Source organism: Pseudorasbora parva, chromosome 9, assembly GCF_024679245.1.
Source record: "Pseudorasbora parva isolate DD20220531a chromosome 9, ASM2467924v1, whole genome shotgun sequence".
NCBI lineage: Eukaryota > Metazoa > Chordata > Actinopteri > Cypriniformes > Gobionidae > Pseudorasbora > Pseudorasbora parva.
This window is the reverse complement of record NC_090180.1, coordinates 40,468,388-40,488,623: the sequence shown is the minus strand read 5'-3', so window position 1 is coordinate 40,488,623 and position 20,236 is coordinate 40,468,388. Positions and strand designations below refer to the sequence as shown.

At 37.5% G+C, this 20,236-nt stretch overlaps 1 protein-coding gene across 2 annotated transcripts in view; it reads right to left on the bottom strand.

The window, feature by feature from the left end:
* The window catches only part of camsap2b (calmodulin regulated spectrin-associated protein family, member 2b), a 74,544-nt gene extending 61,793 nt beyond the window's left edge, over window positions 1–12,751 (bottom strand). For both annotated transcript variants that reach the window (XM_067452647.1, XM_067452648.1), the window contains exon 1: window positions 12,153–12,751. In XM_067452647.1, coding sequence (XP_067308748.1) covers window positions 12,153–12,315 — 163 coding nt within the window. In that variant the 5' untranslated portion in view covers window positions 12,316–12,751. The remainder of the gene's footprint in view (window positions 1–12,152) is intronic.
* Between the last annotated feature and the right edge of the window lie 7,485 nt (window positions 12,752–20,236).

The following is a 20,236-nucleotide window of genomic DNA, read 5'->3' as shown; positions in this document are numbered from 1 at the left end:
ATGGCCACTTGTACCTTAAAAGATCAAATGTTTTACTCTTCTTCTTTTTTTGAGAGTTTACTGGAGGTCTGGAGAAAACAATGATGTCCTAATCCAGCTCAGTTCAGTTCTCATACAATGGTGTGGATTCTCCTCTGGTCAGCAGCAAACACTGAGATGATCATGCTAAAAATTTCTGACAGTGTCAGATCATTTTTGCAGAGCATCTTTGGTCTCAAGACCATGACAACGGCTATCTTTGAAGCTCTCTCATGGTACGAAGTAGGACCACCGTTTAAGGGCCATGCATGACCACAGTCGCCACTACTGGTCATCTTTCGTCTGGGACAGCCTAAAGTCATACAATGTGTACCAGGCATTAGTGATTTTTTTACAGGTGTGAATTCCCTAAACTTTATCTTAAGCATTTTCATCCAGTTTAACCAGGCGCTAAAAAGTACTGTATAAGCATATCTACGAAAATAAATGTAAAACAACTGATTAAAGAAAGTCTTGTCTTGTATATTTGGGACAGCTTTGATTTCACCTGTCCCAGATTTGACAAGTTTCTTATGGGGAGTTAAGAAAAAATGAATAAATAAAGTAACAAAATATATATATATTATTCTGCCACACTATTGATTTATTTAGTTGTTGAATGGCTAGCTGACCATCATTATCCATCCCTTTTTTTCTCTATCATCAACTTAAAACTGCTGGCAACAGTGTGTTCCAATATTTACAGAGGCATCAGAAAACTCTTAAAATCATTCCCCCTAACCTTTATGAAAAGCTGCTGCGTCAATGGAAACCCTTTCCCTGCCAGTCTCCACTAGTTTAGAGCCAAAAGAATAAAACTCACTCACACACACACACACCTTCTGTAAAGCTCACAGATTTTCCTGAACATGCTCATAAAGAGCTGCCGGGTTATGGAAAGGTTTTTTCCCCTGCGTTTCATCCCGACTTGGACAGAGGCAGGAAGCGGCTCTCGAAGGCATGACAAACACAGGGAGGAAGTGAGGGGTCAAAAGAGAAAAGCCTGAGGCAGCAAGTCACCACGACCCACAAAAGCCTTTAAAGAGTCCAACCCCTGCACTTATGCTTAAATGTTACAGTAAGGAAGCATAACTCAGTTCATTTATGAAGTAATCATTTTAAGGTCAATTCAAAAGGTTTTCTGCAGATAATATACAATACTACATTCTGTAGAAATGTTCAAGATATTCCAGGCATATGCTTATAATAATAATTCCAAACAACTTGTATGTTAAGGAAATAGTTCAACCAAAAATGAAAATTCTGTTATGATTTACTCAAGTCTGCTATGTTTTTTCTTCAAAAAGTCACCAAAAGCATTATAAATGAATGTGCCGCAATATTCCTAGTTATCTGAAGACATATTTGTCTGGCTATCACCAGAGCAAGCTCAATTTAAGATTGAACTTTGGTCTGGGGAGTCTGCTCTGTATTTTCTACTGCACAAGAGGCATGATAAACAAGCATTATTCGAATGACTCAATTGGATAGTCCTTCAACCAATCAGACCACAAGAGGCGTGATCAACCGGCAACGACCTATCGTTTCTCTATCTGTCACCGTGTTAAACCCGCCAATAGCATGCCAGGTGGATAAGCCATTCTGTGATTGGTTCTCGCAGGAGTGTAACAGCAGCAGTAGAAATGAATGTACAGGTTTCCAGACTGAGTTGCCGGGTGAAATCAAATCAGCGGCAGATCAGGCTGGGTTTACCCAGTCTAAAGCAATATAAAATCAGCCCAAAAGTCACATAATGTACTGATAAACTTCCCCTCCAGTCATTCTCAACTAGTTTAAACTAAAGAACTGGTTTAATTTGTAAATGAATAATTTGACTAATATCTTGAACAGAATCAAATGATTCATTAAACATATTTGACTCAAAACAACACTTCACAAATCAGGCAATGCTTTATAAACTCTTTTCTTAAAAAACTCTTACTCTCCTGCACAGACGAAAAGAGAGCAGGGCACACTAGTGTGTTTTCTTACACTAAATCATCATATATCTTCATGGTTTTTTTAATGTTAGAGCTTGACAGCCTCAAGCCCTGTTCACACCGCCAGCGACACGCAGAATGTGGGCGTGTCAAGCGGCGCGAGACGCGACAAAAGTTCAGAAATTTCAACTTTATGCAAATGAGAAGCGATTTTCGCGAGCGACAACCAATAGGAGTAAAGTCAGTGGAGTGCACGTGATCCGTCTGCTGTGTCGTGTCAAGACGACATGGTTCCGTGAACCCAGACAGACCGGCGTCCAATTTATTAAATTCAGGATTCTTTGATAAATAGAAAGTTCAAAACAACAGCATTTATCTGAAATACACAAAGAAGCCTTATATTAATAAAAACACAGTATTTATAATGTTACAAAATCTTTTTATTTCAGATAAATGTTGACAGACCGGCGTTTGCGCTTTGCTGCAGATATGTAGCCGCAATGGCAAAAAGCAGGCGTTGTTCCTAGTTCATTGTTTACATATTAAACACTTAATGCACTGATGTCATTTATATTAAGGTGTTTCACTCCAAAATGTTTGTTTTTAGAGGCAAATCGATGTCGATAATGTAGGAGGAGGGTGATCTGCTAATGACGTTTGTAGGCAACACGTATTGGGAACGCCCACTAGCAATATGAATCTCTGGCGCTGGCAACATGCAGCGACAAAATCGCTGGCGGTGTGAACGGGGCTTTAGTCTCCATTACTTTTTATTATCCTAAAAAAAGTAGCCAGAATATTCAAAATGTAAATTTTTGTGGAAGAAAATAAGTAAATCTTTGTTGAGTTAAAGGGGGGGTGAAATGCTGTTTCATGCATACTGATCTTTTTACACTGTTAAAGACATGGAATCCCATACTAAACATGGACAAAGTTTCAAAAGTTAAGGTGGACGTTTGATGGGAGTATTTCTTTGTCAAAAATACTACTTCCGGTTAGTCATAAGTTTCGGCAAGTTTTTTGCGATCATGCGTCCCCATTGACGTTAGTGGGGGCGGAATTTCCTTGTATGGGCCTTACGGACAATTCTACCGGAAGCGTGTGAGAGAGAGAGAGGGAGAGAGAGAGAGGGAGAGAGCGAAAGCAACAGGCTATGCCCATCAAAGCGCTCGTAGGCTGCGCTGCACAGGTAATGTGCACAATTAACAATGACATCAAAAAGTGCGTTTTTGGTTGCCAGACCAAGACAGTCCTGCACAGATTCCCCCAAAACCCCGCGGTAAGGCAACAGTGGATGTAATTTGCTTTTCCGGATCAGCAACTGAGTTGCGCGAATGTTTATATCTGTTCGCTGCATTTCGGTGCCGACTGTTTCATAAACATGGCCCAGCATGACGCCGGATTTTCCAATAGCCTAATGCTGAAGGATGGAGCAGTCCCAACGTTAGAACCGCGGGCGGTGAGTTAGACTGCTTCAAATGTCTGTGTCTATGCTCATCAAGTAGCCCAAACATGATCACGTATAGTTACTATATCTATTACTATATATAGAAATTGATCAATGGAGCATGCGATGTGTAGTGCGTGTACATTTGTTTAGCTGGCCACTATATGTGTAACTTTATGTTTGTGTATTGTAAAAGCACTCAACAATACACAAAGAGGGGGGAAATATGTTGAACTAAACAAGGACGCTTCTTCATTCAAATGCGCTACTATTCCGTGTCTATCTATGTAAACACTAACTTAACCTGTCTACACAAACCACGCGTAAACACACAAACACACGTGCACAACTGCACTTCCCACATGTACACCTTCAAAGACAAAAATACGACGATATAATTCAAGTATAAATATGTAAATAACACAAGCCGCTAAGCATATTATATAGTTAGTGTATATCGTACCACATAGAGACGTCCTGCTCTAGTCGTTTTTGCTGCTGCTCCTGTTCAACTGCAGCCTCTGGGTCTGATTCCGGATCATAGATGTATGGCTGTATCTGATTAAAAGCCATATTTTTATTTTGAATAAAGTTTTTTCCCCGCTGTTAGGGATGACAGCTTTACGACGCACTCGACTCAACACAATAACAGCGGCGCGCACACGTCATTATTTAGCTCCGCTCACACGACACGCCCCCACCCGCTCGGCTTTTTTCGGAAAGACTCGGAACAGCGCATCTTTCTTATATAATTATAAAAAAAATAAAGACTTTTCGGAGATATGCAGGATGCAATGCTACTCTATAGGTACTCAAGATTGACATGACACTGACTGAAACTGAGTGTTTCACCCCCCCTTTAATGAGGAATATTTCTGGCAGACTTGGCATGTGCGATATTTACATTTCAGAGAAAAACATTAATTTAGTCAGTCTCATATAAAAATCTACAAACACTATTATCTTAAGATGCACATTCACACTATGGATTTCTTATATGTAGCATGAGCATGTTACATTTAATTTCAACTGTTTATTGGGCCTAAATTTCCCATACATGACTGTCCCGTATATTGACTGGTACGCTGATGAAACCATGCACTGACTAAGCCCGTTCACATATGCTGCGTATTTTGTGTGCTCAAGTTCGTTATTTTAAATGTAGACGCACAACAAGCATTCCTGTTTGTCTCTTTTCCATTGCATTTTAATTAATAATAATTATAATAATTACCACTGCTCTGTGTTATTGTCATGTGTAAACCCAAGTATACACTACCGTTTAAAAGTTTGAGATTTTCTAATGTTTTCAAAACAAGCTCTTCTGCTTAATAAGGATGCATTTATTTGATCCAAAATACAGTGAAAACAGTAATATTGTGAAATGTTTGTATAATTCAAAATAATTGTTTTCTATTTGGATATATTTTTTAAAATGTAATTTATTTCGGCCTTCAGTGTCACGTAATCCTTCAGAAATCATTGCAATATGCTGATTTGCTGCTCAAGAAACTTTTATTATTAGTAGTAATGTTATAAACATTTGTGTCCAATTTATTAAATTCAGGATTCTTTGATAAATAGAAAGTTCAAAACAACAGCATTTATCTGAAATACACAAAGAAGCCTTATATTAATAAAAACACAGTATTTATAATGTTACAAAATCTTTTTATTTCAGATAAATGTTAATCTTTTAAACTTTCCGTTGATCAAAGATTTATCCCTCTGGGTTAAATATTTTATTTATCAAATAATCCTAATGAAAATACACAACTGTTTTCAACATTCATAATAATAAGAAATGTTCGTTGAGCATATACTGTATATCAAATCCTCACATAGAATGATTTGTGAAGGATCATGTAACTGAAGAATGGAGTAATGATGATAAATTCAGCTTTGATCACAGGAATAAATTACAATTTACTATATATTCACATAGTAAACATTTATTTTAAAATGTACAAATATTTCACAATATGAATGTGTTTCTATTTTGGATCAAATAAATCCAGCCTTGGTGAGCAGAAGAGGCTTTTTTTTAAACATACAGATCTAAAAACTTTTAAAAGGGTACTGTAGGTGTAAAGTCTTTATGTAAAGACAGTGTATAGTCAGATTACTTATTTTAATTTAAACATGATTTTGTGAATAAGCTACAAACAATACATTCAATCATTAAGTCTCCTCACATTCATTTTAGTTCCTTCTGTCATATTCCTCATTAATATTCAGGGTGGAGTTGTTGATGCCTTATCTGTGAATTTCTTCATTATTCATGATAATCCACACCCTCCCCACATAAAGCCATTCTGAGAATAAGTATCTTACAAAAGTTAAATGACTATATTGTTATGTGTGAATGAGTGATCAAAATGTTTTTCACATCCAGCTCTGAAAAGCCTTATGAACAAATGGGTTGAAGTGTGTAAGATGGCCTTATTTCAGTGATTTAAAAACTATGCATAAACATTATTTTCCTCAAACTACAAACTTGTATATGTTGATCACATATTACTGTAGCCCTGCTTGTACTGAATACAGTGTAATCTGACTTTAGCCATTAACATGCTTTAAAGCAACTGAAAAATACACAAATGTCAGAGCATGTTAAATTTCTTCAGGTCCACAAATTATGCACAAATTAGCCTTAGGGTCCAGAGGGTTAATAACAGTTTACAGCGAGAATAACAGTGCACACAGTCACATGTGAGCGTCACACACTCCCAGCACCCCTCAGGCTTCAGTGATGTAACAGAAACGAATGCTCTCTGTCGTGGTATGTGCAGTATGCCACAGATGTTAGGTTGGGGGGGAAAGACAGCACAACATGGACAACACGGCAATGAAGCAGCTGTTTGTGGCCTTGTTTATTTTTCATTTCCGAGCAAAGTATCTGAATGAACAGACATCCACCAGACTCTATTTTCAATATAAGAATGCCTTGCAATGCTGGGGCTCATTTTCCTGTGTTTGTTTCTCATGCTGATCAGCAGTTCTATTGCGAAGAGCAGTGACTGATGGGGAGATGTTATCATCACCCATGGTACTCTTGGAATTTTACATGGCACTACTATATATGCCAAAATAGAATTATCAATGTAAATGCATGCTATTTTCATATCCCTCTCTTGTGAAAAATAGTACACTTTTAAAAAGAGAACTTATTACGAAAATAATTTCATTTTAACTTGCTTAAAAAGGAAATTGCAATACATATTTTTATAATTACTTAAAGGGGGGGTGAAACACTCAGTTTCAGTCAATCTCATGTCAATCTTGAGTACCTATAGAGTAGTATTGCATCCTTCATATCTCCGAAAAGTCTTTAGTTTTATCATATTTATAAAAGAAATATGGGCTGTACCGAGTCTTTCCGGAAAAAACCGAGCGCCTGGAGGCGTATCGTGTGGGCGGAGCTAAAGAATGACAAGCACGCAAAGCGGTGACGTCCTCAAGCGTGGAGAAACCCATCTATCTCAGCTAATACAGATAATGATCCACAATCAAATCTGAGGGAAATAAATTGAACAGGAGAAACGGCAACATCAGGACGTCCGTCTCTGTGGTATGTAAGTTACTGTATTTAATGGCCTCTCCACATTTCTGTGTGTTTACTCGCAGTGTATGAGGACATGATTCGGTTTATGGACTATTGTATGCGACTAGACCTTAGAAGTAGCAAGCATACTGTAACGTTATACAAAGAACAACAATGGAGTAACCGTTAGCGCATTTGAATGACGAAGCACGCGATCGTGTCGTTTACTGATGTTTACTCATGCGTCCGTAGCCAAAAGCAGAGACATTTGAAGCAGTTTAAGTTAACTCACCGGCTGCTTCCAAAGACGGACCGAAACTTTATTGCTGGGACTGCTCCGTCAAAAACACACTTCTTTGGTATGATTTGGTAAAGTCCTGTGACAGCAGTAGCGTGTAAATCCATTTTGAGACGCAACTGAAACGATGCTGTGAAGCTTCCCGTCATTTCTGCGTTCAAATCGGGTCAAATGCAGCGCTGCCTTCCCGGAATGCTGTGCTGAAGCGTTGAAGTCGCTCGACGTCACCCATAGGAATAAAGAGAAGCGCGGCGCCACGTAAGTGTTCACGGACGACTGGATCTGCACCTGAGAGACTGTTTACGGCGTGCTCTAGTCACGCGCACGCGCACCCTACCGGGAGAAGAGCCCGTACGGGCCATACAAGGACCTTCCGCTCTTATTAACGTCAAGTAGACCCATACTCGAAAAAAACTCGCCGGAACTTGTGAGAAACCGGAAGGAGTATTTTTGACACAGAAATACTCCATCAAACGTCCAACATTAGTTTTTGAAACTTTGTCTATGTTTAGGATGGGAATCCAAGTCTTTAACAGTGTAAAAAGCTTAGTATGCATGAAACAGCATTTCACCCCCCCTTTAAATTGCCTTTGAAATATGGTTACTGTCACATGTAACAAGCATTCATGGCAACTTAAATATAGTTTTATGTAAATTCAATTAAAACTTGTTTGTCATGTTTTTGAATATATTTATAATTACACATTTTAAATAATGAAGTTGCAATTTAGTAAATTTAAATGTAATACTGAATAACAAACTACAGTTAAAATTATAATAAAGTGCATGTGCTTTAATATGTTAGTCAACTACTAGTACTAACACTACTAAGTGTACTTGACAAATTATTCATAAATCATGTACTTTTTAATGTTAAATTATTACAAAGTGCACTCTTTAAAAGTGTACTTAAGTGTGTTAAGCAAAATAAGGTAACAATTTATTTTATAGTGTCATTATTACATATGTTGCATGTAGTTATGTAGTAATAATTATAAACTATGCATAATTACATAACTAACCCTAATCCTATACCCCCTACCCCATAGTATAAGTACATGTAGTAGTTACTCAATTTTACTCAATACTTTATGTATAATTACAGTGTAACACCTTAAAATAAAGTGTAACCAAAAATAATTATGATAATTATGTAAGTACACTTATGTAGCCTAATTGTTATTTAGTCAGTTACATACTTGTTGGCTCTAGCATTCTAAATGAAACAGTGTCTTAAAAATGTTTAATGCATACCTTCCAGCCAATCTGAGTATTCAGACAGACCACGATATAATATAAATTATATTATATAATATATTAATACTTTTTTCCCCAAATCATTAAGAGCTTTATTGCCAAGTGTGGTTGCACACACAAGGATTTTGTCTTGGTAAATGAAGCATCAAGTACATACATCTAAATTCAACAAGACACATAATAATACAATTAAAGAATAAAAAAGTATAAAAACACAGAATAGGCAAGTTTACAGTCAACAGTATAATGGACAATAAATAAAAGTGACAAGATATTGTGGGATTATTGCATTAAGAGTGGCCTTGGGAGGCATTTAACTGTTCAGGAGAGAGATGCCCTTTTAAGATTTGAAGCACACTACAACTGTACATGTAAAACAATTAAGCACACTTCTTTTTCACAAGGGCCAGAATATTTTTTTATGTTAAACTTTTCACATGTAACACACCACAGTCACAATAGTACTTTATGACTGGGGATCGCTTTCATTAAATTTTTTCCTTATTTATTAAAAATATTCACAAATTCATTAACTATAGCATGAAATATCTATATTTCAATTATCAAACATGGGCAAGTGGACGTGTTTTGCCATTTAAACAACTTTATAATGATAACTTTAGTTGAGTTATATGTGCAATGGGCATTGTTATTTTAGTTTGTACAGGAGATCAGATATATCAAATTTACAACATGTGAATTCATCCACTTCTCCCAAAATACATGAAAGTAAGTGACCAGTGGCCAAAAGCTAGTTATTTCAGTTTAAAAATAAAAAATAAATATTAAGGTTTAAATATGGATATTTTTCTCACACAAACTCCTCGCTTTGTTTTAGAAGGCCTATATTAACCCACCTGGAGCCGTGAAATTACTTTTATAATGGATAGATGCACTTTTTTGGGCCAGGAGAGCCAGGATATATATGGTATATATATATGGCCATATATATATGGTAAATGGACTGCATTTATATAGCGCTTTTTTAACAGACCCTATGGCCATCCAAAGCGCTTTACATTTTCACCTCACATTCACCCATTCATACACCGACAGCGATGTCAGCCATGTAAGGCGCCATCCAGCTCATCGGGAGCAGCTGGGGTTAGGTGTCTTGCTCAAGGACACCTCGACACTTGGTCAGGTGGAACTGGGGATCGAACCACCAACCTTTCGGTTTGTAGACAATCTACATGAAATATAACTCTGATTGTATTAGTTTGAAATAAGAAAGTCATATACACCTAGGATGGCTTGAGGGTGAGTAAATCATGGGGTAATTTTCATTTTTGGGTGAACTCTCCCTTTAATGTCATTGTTAGTACTAATACAGGGGATTCAGAGACATCTGCAATAGAAATCTAGCGTAAATCCTTGATTTATCAACCACATAAGAGTCCAGCAGCCAAATAAAAAACACACACAGACTTCTGTCAGGAGCCATCTTTATCTTGGCCCTGTTGCATTGGCGTCTCTTTTGTGGGCGCTCTAGCAATGAAAGCCGCATTGCTTTTTGTCCATGCAAGTTTGATTGTCTGTCTTTATGTTAATTCCAGCATCCTCCATTGGGAGTTATTTTGGAAAATTCAGTCCTAGTACAGTGTGCATAAGCTGGGAATCTGCTTTGAGCATTTATTACGGACTGTGGGGATGGACACAGAGCCATAAGCCAGACTGTGGCCTTTCATGAGTCTATGCAGGGATCCAGGCTAATGATTTTTGCAGACTTGGCAGGAGTTACTTACCACCATGTAGATGTTTGTCAAATTCATTCTGTGGACTTAAAATCAGATTTGGACCTGATTTCACAGACAAGGCTTAGATTAAACCAGGATTAGGCATTAGTTCAATTAGGACATTTAAATCTTCTTTTTTTTTAAACGTGTTTCAGAAAAAAACTTTACTGGCATGCATCTAGACTCTAGACAAATCAATGGCAGAAAGATATTTTAAGATATGTCAGTGCAAGTTGCTTTCAGTTTAAACATGTATTTTAGTCTGAGACTAACTTAAGCCTTGTCTGTGAAAACGGAGGTTAAAGGGGTGGTTGCATGCGATTTCACTGTTTTATCTTTAGTTAGTGTGTAATGTTGCTGCTTGAGCATAAACAGTATCTGCAAAGTTACAGCGCTGAAAGATCAATGCAAACCGATATATTGTCTTTTAAAGTTATGGCAGTTTATTGCCTACAAAAACAAGCTTTTTCCTGGGTTGGTGACATCATAAACCCTTGACAGTCACAGCAGATGTGACTTCTGCCCCATTATTGGAAGGGCCGTGGCGTTTCCGGACAACCTGTGCTTGGCACTTCAGCCAATAAAAATACATGAAACTACATTTGACCATCTAATCAATCTAAGACCATTGTGTTTTTCGGAGGGATGGACTTCATAGAAGCCGGAAGCAAACGAGCCGTTCAAAGGACAGTGGAGACAGCTGTGTGGAATAAAGGTCAAATATAAGAAAAATATGGAGTTTAAAAAAAAAAAAGTATTAAGACACGTTATACTGCGCCCCAAAACCACGGAACCACCCCTTTAAACTTTTAATCTTGTTTAGCTCTTAAGAGAACAACATGCAAAATAATGCAAATAAGTGAATTCATTCTCTTCTTAAAATTAAACAAATTGGTGCTACCATTAACAAAATCACTCCAATAAACTCTCATGATGCTAAATTCAACAATATGCATTTCTAAATTTTGACAGGGGAGTCCGGGGTATTGTCACTTCTTTACTCCAGTCAGCATTTCTCAAGGTAGAATGATTTTTAAAGTCAATTTAAATATAGATACTTTTAAAATCTTGTCAACAAACACAGCATGCCCAATCTTATTGCCTTGAAAAAAAAAGATGGTGTTAATTGAATACATGGTGACCAATAGTGAGCCATGCTTTTCAGCTAAATATAAACAGTGCCATAGTTATGAAAAACAAAATGAAAAGGTATATTAAAATCTGGCGATTTCATTCTTTTAAATGCTGCTAAATTCCAAATATAATAATTCTATTCATCCAAGACATTTAAAAGGAATCCATTAAGGTTTTATTATTATTGTATAGTGTAAAATTTATATTATAAATTTCTGAATATTTTAAAAATATTTAGTTAATTTTAAGTTATATAATACTCATTATAATAATGTAATTTATTTTATGGCTGTCAAATGAATAATCGCATCCAAAATAAAAGTTTGTGATATACATATATTGATTAATACGATATAAAATATATTTTATATATAAATATAAAAACGTCTTAAATATATGCATGCGTGTGTGTGTGTGTGTGTGTGTGTGTGTGTGTGTGTGTGTGTGTGTGTGTGTGTGTGTGTGTGTGTGTGTGTGTGTGTGTGTATAAATAATAATTATACACAGTGCAAACATGCTATATTATGTAAACACAAACTTTTATTTTTGATGCGATTTAATACACATTACTTAACTTAATTATTTTAATCTTTTTTTGTTTTTTTTGTAGTCGTTATTTTTATCTGTAAATATTTCCACGGACCCCTAGCAAGCGCTCTTGCGACCCACTTAGGGGACCAGGACCCCCAATTTGAAAACCCCCGTATAATTGCCCTTATTGTGACAACTTCCCCCAGCACTCAAAATATGGATTTTCAAACCTTCAAGCGCCACCTACCAGATCCAAAGGCTTTGGCGATGAGCCACGTCAAACTGCATGATATCTTGGCCCTTGTGAAATCATAGTGATCCACAGATTTGATCGTCGGCACGATGAACGTCCTCTTGCTCTCCTTGATCTCTGCGGCATCACCCATCTTGACATCTACGCGTGGCTGCATCACGTCCCACGGGACTATGAGATCAGAGCGGTAGACGACATTCCCATGCTTAAATATGATGAGAAATATAACGGGTCGGCCCAAACACTCGTGCAGTCCAATAATCCTCCTCTCATATATTGATTATATACACCGTAAACAATCCCAACGGCATCCCCCAGAGCCAGATTCAACGTCCAACAAGCGATTCCAAGCGTCTGCACTAGTTCTCATCCGTTTCCCGGCATTATATCCTCAAGTTGGTGTAGATGACAAAAATCAATATTTCATTGGTGACACAAGCGCCATGATGAGGGATGTCACGTTTAATGACGAGGAGAGACGATCGATGAGTTCACTGCTTTGTGTCATGATTTCTCCTCTTCTTTAACTTTTGTAACTGTCCTTCTTAAAATCTGTTCTTCTCCCTGCGGTCCGCCTGCCGCACTGGCCTGGAAAAAAAGTAGAAAGATGAGTGCGCATGCGCGAAACGCCCAGACGCAGACAAGCACTGCTGGCTGAGGCAGATTCACGCAGCTGTCAAATAAAACCTCTTCTTTACCACCTCACACCTCATTTTACTGCCGTACTTATTTACACTTTTTTCTTTTTTACACATCTATTATTTTATTTCTAGGCTATAAAAATGTGCATACTGTAGGTTAGACCTACGCTGAATAAAAAAAAAGTCTAAAATTGTTTGGATTTTACTTGCTGTTAAAAAACGTGACTTCAGGTCATTTTTGACAATAATAATTAGTGATTGTATTCATTGAGTGACTAAAATTATAGCCTATTTTCAATCTTAAAATAAGAAATAAAATAAGTAGGCTATTTGAATATATCCAAATGATCACTCAACCCCTACAACTGTTTTTATAACACAATTTAGACATTTAAATATTGTAAATATAGGCCTATAGAAGTAAAGCCTTAAAGGTTTGTGTGTTGGTGTAATATATTTATAATATTACTATTATTAGTGAAATATATAATTTGGCAGAGGTAAAAACTGTGTGTGTGTGTGTGTGTGTGTGTGTGTGTGTGTGTGTGTGTGTGTGTGTGTGTGTGTGTGTGTGTGTGTGTGTGTGTGTGTGTGTGTGTGTGTGTGTGTGTGTGCCGGTGGGTGGCCTGGTAATCCCTACGTAATGGGGACAAAATGTCCCCACAAAGATGGCAATATCCGAAATCCTTGTCCTTGTGGGGACATTTTTAGGTCCCCATGAGGAAAACATCTTATAAATCACACAGAAGGAGTTTTTTTGAGAAAGTATAAATGCAGAATGTTTCCTGTGATGGGTAGGTTTAGGGGCAGGGGCAGTGTATAGGGGAATAGGATGTACAGTTTGTACAGTATGAATTCCATTACTGGAATTTCTTTGTTCTGCTGAACACAAAATAAGATATTTGGAAGAATGTTTGTAACCAAGCATACAGAACAACCATTCACTACCATAGTATGGAAAAATACTATGATAGTGAATGGTTGCTTTATCTGCTTTGTTACAAATATTCTTCAAAATATCTTCTTTTGTGTTCAGCAGAACAAAGAAACTCATACAGGTTTGGAACAACAAGAGGGCAAGTAAGTGATGACAGAATTTTCATTTTTGGGTGAACTATCCCTTTAACTGTGACATCTAAAGCTGAATAGTAAGTAGAGTCCAAACTGTGAGATGTTGAGGCAGATGTGAGTCTTCAGGTTGTATTAGCAGCAGGAGTCGAGGATCGGCTCTCTCAGACAGGAAGGGGTGTGACAACATCTGTGGCAGCCTCTGACTATCAGCTCTGGAGAATAGCTGTAATTACTGCCCTCTGCTCTACCCACACACACACACACACACACACACACACACACACACACACACACACACATATAACCCTTTCATCAAACACACTCTCTCACACTAGCCTTTCATGTTTGAGGGAGTTAGGCTCCTATAGTTCTCAAGCACAAATGGAAGTCATTTATTGAGAGAGAGAGAGAGAGAGAGAGAGAGAGAGAGAGAGAGAGAGAGAGAGAGAGAGAGAGAGAGAGAGAGAGTGTGTGTGTGTGTGTGTGTGTGTGTGTGTGTGTGTGTGTGTGTGTGTGTGTGTGTGTGTGTGTGTGTGTGTGTGTTCCACCCAGATGTGACTGAAATCTCTCCTGCTAATTTTAGCAGTTGGCTTCTTTTACTCACTGTTAAAGCTCCTCCTGACCCTTGAATGACATCACACCTATGCATCACACCCATTATGTGCACTGAATCAGAAAATAAAAGACATTTTGAATAAAAGAAGTTCACAGATAATTAAAGGGATAGTTGACCCAAAAAGGAAAATTTTGTCATTAGGCCTATTCCCTCACGCAACGGACACTTTAATGCTTCAAGAAAAACTAATCCATACGAATTTTAGCGTTGTTTAGTCCACATTTTCTGAAGAGACTCGATTTACATGATGAACAGATTGAATTTAGGATTTCGCACATAAACATTGATCAGCGAACATAAACAGAAGCTCACCCGACACTTGACGAACCCTATTTTCCGTTTAAAATGAATGCAGAAATCTGTGCCAACTCTCCACAAAGAGAAATGTCGCCATCTAGCGGATACTGCCATCACTTTGTTTGGGCTCGATAGAAGCATGTTTTTAAATTTTACATTTTTGTAAAAAAAAATGTATTAAAATAAATAAATAAATAATAATAGTATTTAAAGGATGAGAGGAATTTTTCTCGTAACATCCGCAATCTAAATACTGTAAGTCTTTTTTTTATCACGTGGCGTACCCATTTAAACAACAAGAACTATATCGATTTAAATTACTAATCAATAAATAATGTTGATCATTCGCCGAGAGATAGAAATAGTGTGCTTTTATTGTTCATAAATGGCAGACATTTATAACTTATCTAATAATAAATATCGCTTTATATTACATCAACAGCAGTAAATTGAGCTGCGTTGTTGTATTTCTACCACTAGATGGCAGCATTAATTTATTCTAATCACACAAAGGCTTTTTATTTTCTTTTTTCTTTCTTGGCATCAAAGTGAATATAACGAATGCACTATCTATCTATCTATCTATCTATCTATCTATCTATCTATCTATCTATCTATCTATCTATCTATCTATCTATCTATCTATCTATCTATCTATCTATCTATCTATCTATCTATCCATCCATCCATCCATCCATCCATCCATCCATCCATCCATCCATCCATCCATCTATCTATCTATCTATCTATCTATCTATCTATCTATCTATCTATCTATCTATCTATCTATCTATCTATCTATCTATCTATCTATCTGTCTGTCCGTCTGACCAACTATAGTTTACACACACACACACACACACACACACACACACACACACACACACACACACACACACACACACACACACACACACACACACACACACACACACACACACACACACACACACACACACACACACACACACACACACACACACACAGTAAAATATAAAACATTTAACAAAAGTGAAATACAAATGATTAGGATTCATTTGCATTGAACTGTTTTGGGTTTTTTTTTATATCATGACGTAACTTATTTTTCCTTCTTATATGTAAATGAATGGTTGGAGCAAATAAATACAACCAGACTATTCAGGAATGTGTTATGATTGCGAACATCAGAACCTTTGATTATTCACATGACGTTCAATTCAAAGTGTGTGCCATTATCATGCTAAATGCTACCAGCCTCATCCGACCCCCCAAAACCACACACACATAATGTGCTCAATATTTCATACAAAGATGCCTTCACGCAAACACAACACTGACTGTGTGTTTCCCACTGCATCCATTCACTGACCCCCACCCCGACAGGCCCCACACCCACCCATACACAGATGAGCCCCATCCTTCATGAAGCAGCACACAAAAGGACAGTTCAGGCCGCCGTCCTGCTGTATGTATGCAGTGCAGTGTGTGCTCTTTGCTCTGAACTGCCAAAATGCTTCCAGATACGACCCAGCTGACGTCAGCGCCCTTGCCTGTTATCGCAGATACTCCCTTTTGTTTGGCCACAGTATGTAGCTGTACATTTCTATAATCCCTGTTAACATTCACAACAGAGAACTGTGTGCTATGAGGCATTCGAGGGAGGCTGTTGTTGAAGTGCAAAAGTCATAACATTATCTTTGACTTATTTTGTGTCATACATTGACTTACAAACCCTTTCACAAAATCTGTCGAGACCGTGTATGGTCAGATTTTACCACAAAATGTAAAGTATGAAATACAAATTTTGCATGAATTCTGTTTTTAAAAAACACTAAGATTTTTGCATTGTGACATTATTATTATTCTTTTTTTCCCATATCTCATTACTGTAATGTGAAACATAACGATACACAACCAGTTTTTGAGAGAAGTCTCTTATGCTCACCAATGCTGTAGTTATTTGATATAAAGTGCAATAAAACTTTAATATTGTGAAATATTATTGCAAATTAAAATAACTGTTTTCTTTTTTAATATATATTAAAATGTAATTTATTCCTTTGATGGCAAAGGGGAATTTTTAGCTGCGTGAATTTTCACATGGTCCTTCAGAAATCATTATAATATGCCGCTCAAGAAACATTTCATATTCAGTTGAAAAGAACAGTCTAAATATTTTGTAACATTATAAATATCTTTACTGCCACTTTTTTAAAATCAATTTAATGCACCCCTGCTGAATAAAAGTATTATATAAAAAATGTATTTTACTGACCCTATAATAATAAATATTGAAAGTTATGTACAAACACAAGTAGTGAGTAACTATAACTAATTACTTTTTTAAAGTACTGTTCCCAACACTGACAATATGACCACTGCAGGTGAAGTGAATAACACTGATCATCACGGCACCTGTTAGTGGGTGGGATATATTAGGAAGCAAGAGAACATTTTGCCCTCAAAGTTGATGTTAGAAGCAGGAAAAATATGTGCCAAATTGCGATTGCTAGACGACTGGGTCAGAGCATCTCCAAAACTGCAGCTCTTGTGTGGTGTTACCAGTCTGCAGTGGTCAGTATCTTTCAAAAGTGGTCCAAGGAAGGAACAGTGGTGAACCGGGGACAGGGTCATGGGCGGCCAAGGCTCATTGAGGCACGTGGGGAGCGAAGGTTGGCCCGTGTGGTCCGATCAAACAGTCGAGCTACTGTAGCTCAAATTACTCAAGAAGTTAATGCTGGTTCTAATAGAAAGGTGTCGGGATACACAGTGCGTTGCAGTTTTGTTGCGTATGGGGCTGCATAGCCACAGACCAATCAGGGTGCCCATGCAGACCTCTGTCCACTGCCAACAGTGGGCACATGAGCATCATATCTGGACAATGGAGTAATGGAAGAAGTTGGCCTTGTCTGATGAATCACGCTTTCTTTTACATCACGTGGATGGCCGGGTGTGTGTGTGTCGCTTACCTGGGGAACACATTGCACCAGGATGCACTATGGGAAGAAGGCAAGCTGGCCGAGGCAGTGTGATGCTTTGGGTAAAGTTCTGCTGGGAAACCTTGGGTCCTGACATCCATGTGGATGTTACTTTGACACGTACTGCCTACCTAAGCATTGTTGCAGACCATGTACACCCTTTCATGGAAACGATATTCCCCGGTGGCTGTGGCCTCTTTCAGCAGGATAATGGGTCCTGCCGTGTCAAACAAGTCCGATCTATTAGAGGTCTAGTGGAGTCCATGCCTCGACAGATCAGGTCTGTTTTGGCATCAAAAGGGGAACCAACAGAATATTAAGTATCAGGTATATACATCAGTAACTTGACATAATTGGATAAAAAAAATTACATAAAAAATGTATTACAGTAATGACAATTTAGAGGGAAAGATGCCTAATTGTTATGAAAAGTAATGTTGTAGTGCAAAATAAATTAACTATATTGAAAATATTTAAAAAATATTATTATTTCTTAGTTTGTTCTCAGTGTATTAATATTCTGATCTGCAAAGCACTTGATTTGCATTTAATAAAAAGTGATATACATTAAAATTATAGCATTCGTTCAAATTATAAGATAGATAGGGTAGACATACTAGGGTCACTTTGTGCATTGTGTGCAGAAAGGGAAAAAGAGAATAAAAAGGAGGAGACAGAGTATGGCAGACTCTTGTGCTTGGGTCACTGTGGGGTATTTTTAACACACGCAGACCTCAAGGCTGTAGTTAGAGGGTGGGGTCACGCCGGCCTGTGCTTCCCCCACTGGCAGCAGAAACATGTATTTATCTGAATAAAATCCAGAGGGGAGTCTGGACCATGCCCTAAGTTTATCTTCTCTTAAACGCTGTGACTTTGCAGTAGTGTCACAGAAACCACACTGAATCTGGCTTGCTTTTATTTTTTTTATTTTTATGAAACAATAAGAGAATCCACCATACTCCGTCATATCTAAGCTCCAACATCCTGAAGTTTTAACAGTGCAGGAAAACAAGTAATGCAACTCAATCAAGCATTTCTTTTACAATACACTTTAAAAGGAAAAGTTCAAATAGGCTTTTTTGGGGTTCTACCTTTTTACCCTCTTTACCCTCTTTAGCATGCGATGTTGTGAGGTATAATATATATGGTTAAAATTTAGGGCAATGCATGTTTCCCATAGAAAATTGACATTGACATGGGTTTGCATAGATTAAAGATGACAACTTAAAGGGACAGTGCACCCAAAATGAAAAATCTTCTGCAGATCACAAATTAATGTATTTTGAAGAACATTGGGATTGGGAACCAAACAACATTGGAGCCTATTGACCCACTGACAACAAACACTGAGCATTCTTAAATGTTCCACAGAAGAAAAAAAGGCATCTTGGAATGACATGAGGGTGAGTATAATATGACAGAATTGTCATTTTTGGCTGGAGCATCCATTTAAAGGGATAGTTCACCCAAAAAGGGCATTTCTGTTGTAATTTACCGGACAGTTGGGCAAATTTCCCCATTGGCTTCTGTCCATTATCATGGCCTCCTAATCATCCCCTTTGATTGATCTTGATTGGCTTCATCACTCCGCCAATCAGCTGGTGTGTGGTGAGCGCTCTGGTGCAATATGGCTGCCGTTGCATCATCCATGTGGAGGCTGCACATTGGGAGTGGCTGAGCAGATTCCCTCCTTCTCAATGTAAAGTGTTTTGAGTACCCAGAAAAGTGCTATATAAATGTAACAAATTATTACCAACATTCTTCAAAATATGTTCAAAAGAAAGGAAGAAACTCATACATGTTTGGAACAACATGAAGGTGAGTAAGGGATTAAGTTTTGGATGGACTATCCCTTTAAGAATCTTCTTGAAATAGTTAATAATGAACTCATATTTTAAATCCAGTCAAGACATTTATAATAAAAGTTGCAGCATATGCTCACTGGAAAAATGTGTCTCTGCATGCCTACATTTAAATTTTACATAATATACATACAATAGGGGCCACTTTTATTTCTTTTCAGACAAATGATAATTACAAGGACTGTTTATTGAATATTTAAAATTTATATTATCACATTTCCTTACAAAATACTATGTTCAGTAGCTAACGCTCGGGTACAAGCTCAAATACGTGTAGAAGCTTGAAAAGCATGGCTGCTTCAGCAAATGTGTTTTTATCTCACATTTGCTTCTTTATGGGGCACTATGGGACAATTTATTTCTGAATGCCACACACACAAAAATTGGTTCTTCAGAGGTTCTTCGGTGGTTCTTTGGGGTGGTTGAGGTGATATAGCACCACTGCCATATCAAGAACCCATTAAGCCAGCATAGTTCTTTAAAGGTTCTCTAACTCTCGGAGTCTCGTATAGTTGGGGAAAGGATTAAAACATTACAATACAGTGTATTTCCTGCAGATAACATGGTTCTCAACCACATTAGGAATATTCCAGGAAATTAGGAAATATTCCAGGGCCCCCACACAATACTT